The sequence below is a fragment of the Fulmarus glacialis genome, unplaced genomic scaffold, assembly GCF_000690835.1.
Source record: "Fulmarus glacialis isolate BGI_N327 unplaced genomic scaffold, ASM69083v1 scaffold16691, whole genome shotgun sequence".
NCBI lineage: Eukaryota > Metazoa > Chordata > Aves > Procellariiformes > Procellariidae > Fulmarus > Fulmarus glacialis.
This window is the reverse complement of record NW_009191055.1, coordinates 53412-55173: the sequence shown is the minus strand read 5'-3', so window position 1 is coordinate 55173 and position 1762 is coordinate 53412. Positions and strand designations below refer to the sequence as shown.

The 1762-nt window shown below is 58.4% G+C and overlaps 1 protein-coding gene across 1 annotated transcript in view; it reads right to left on the bottom strand.

The window, feature by feature from the left end:
• Positions 1-659: 659 nt before the first annotated feature.
• The window catches only part of DFNB31 (deafness, autosomal recessive 31), a gene marked incomplete at its 5' end in the record, with an annotated part of 37999 nt that continues 36896 nt past the window's right edge, over positions 660-1762 (bottom strand). The window contains 2 exons of the mRNA XM_009586552.1: positions 660-842; positions 1541-1663. Coding sequence (XP_009584847.1) covers positions 660-842; positions 1541-1663 — 306 coding nt within the window. The remainder of the gene's footprint in view (positions 843-1540; positions 1664-1762) is intronic.

Here is a 1762-nt window from a genome sequence, read left to right as displayed (position 1 = left end):
GGTGCCCCGCAGGCATCCCTGCCACTTACCTTCCTACCCACCCCAGCCCAGCCCCGAAGAAACCCCCCCAAACCCAGCCTTTTTCTAACCTGATAGATTTATTGAAAAATTAAAAGCACAAGCTCTGTATATATAAATACGACAACGTTGCCAGCAATTTACAAGGCCTCCGGTTGCTCTCTCCGCATCCCCACCCGTGGCCTGTGCCACCCGCCTTGGGCACGGAGGCGAGCACCCGAGGGAGCAGCGACCACCCGAAAAACCCTCCAGCCTGAGCCACAGGCCCACCTTGCTCTGCGTGTGGCACTCAAATGACAGCGGGGACACCCAGACCTCCGCCGTCCTCCTGCCCTGCTCCCCAGCCTGGCCGAGGGGGGAGAGGGTGTCCCCGAAGGGCAGCCCCCCCACCCCAGAGAGGACAGGGATGAAGACTTTAAAGGATGTGCACTGATTTCTGCCTGTTCTCAGCCTGCCCTACCCAGGCAGCGAGAGTCTGCAGTGTGGGGGGGACACGACATTTGGGGACAAGCTGGGGGTGTCTGTACGTGTGGGTAAGGGCTCTGCATGGTGGGATGCTGCTTTCACACCTCGGTGCTGCCTTTCATCCCCATTCAGGTGCTCCCCGACCCAAGCCACCCTCCCAAAACCCATTCGGGTTCCTAAAGGGCAATGTTGAATTCTGTGACCAAGAAATCAATGTAGTCCTTTTCCTTCAGCTTAAAGGCTTCAGCGATGATACGGGCGGCTTCCCGATGCTCTTTGCCCCGTAGCCCCGTGCCGTTCACTTCCAAAATGACGTGGCCCACCTTCAGCTTCCCACAGTTGTGTGCCGAGCCTCCGCGCTGCGGGAGAGAGTTGGTCAACTCATGCTCCCGCCACCCCCTGGCTCAACCCAGGGGTGAAATACAGGCGGTTCAGGGTGAACACGATGGAAATGAAACATTTCACTTTTCGGAAAGAGGGGATGAATTTGGCTTCCCTCCTGCTTGCTCCTGGAGCGCAGCGCCAGCTGGGGTGGCCAAGAATAACCAAGGCGCAGTCAGCTCTGCTTTTCTTTTGCTGTAATTTGAATTTTGCCCCAAGTAAACAGCAGAGGAAACGGTATGGGGAGACAGCTCCCAAGGGCTCAGTTCCCCAGCTATCATCCACCATTCTCCCTCCCCAACCCTCTATCTGAGCAGAAAAAGGGAGTTTCCAGACATCTGGAGACACCAGCCAAGCTTTTGGGACTGCCCAGACCCTCTCTGAAATGTCTGTGGTAAACCCTTGAGTCCCAGGACGTGCTTTATGGTATGGGATCATCCACGGGACATGAATGCAATCCTCAGCGAACTCCCCACAGCAGAATGATGCCTCCGATGTCTAGGGAGATGCAGGGCTGCCTAGCTGATCTAGGGATCAGCAGGAGGGAAGCACACCTCCAAAATTCCCCCTTGGGGCAGGGCTGCCGCTGTACTTGGGCTGTGGCTGAGGGACTTTCCTGATATCCAGGGAGGAGAGGTACAGGATGTGCATTGAGTTCTTCCCATTCTCAGCCTACCTGGATGGTGACGATGCGGGGCAGCGGCTGCCGCGTGTTTGCTCCACCCTCGATGGCGATCCCCAAGGTCGGTGCGCTCTTGGACACTCGGATCAGACATGACGTGGGCTCCAGGAGCCCCGGCTGCGGGGACAGACGGCAGTGCTGCCAAGGGAGGCCAGGCACCATCTGCCTGCTGCGCTCCCTCGGCTGGGGCCCCGCGGCAGGCCGGGTCACCCACGG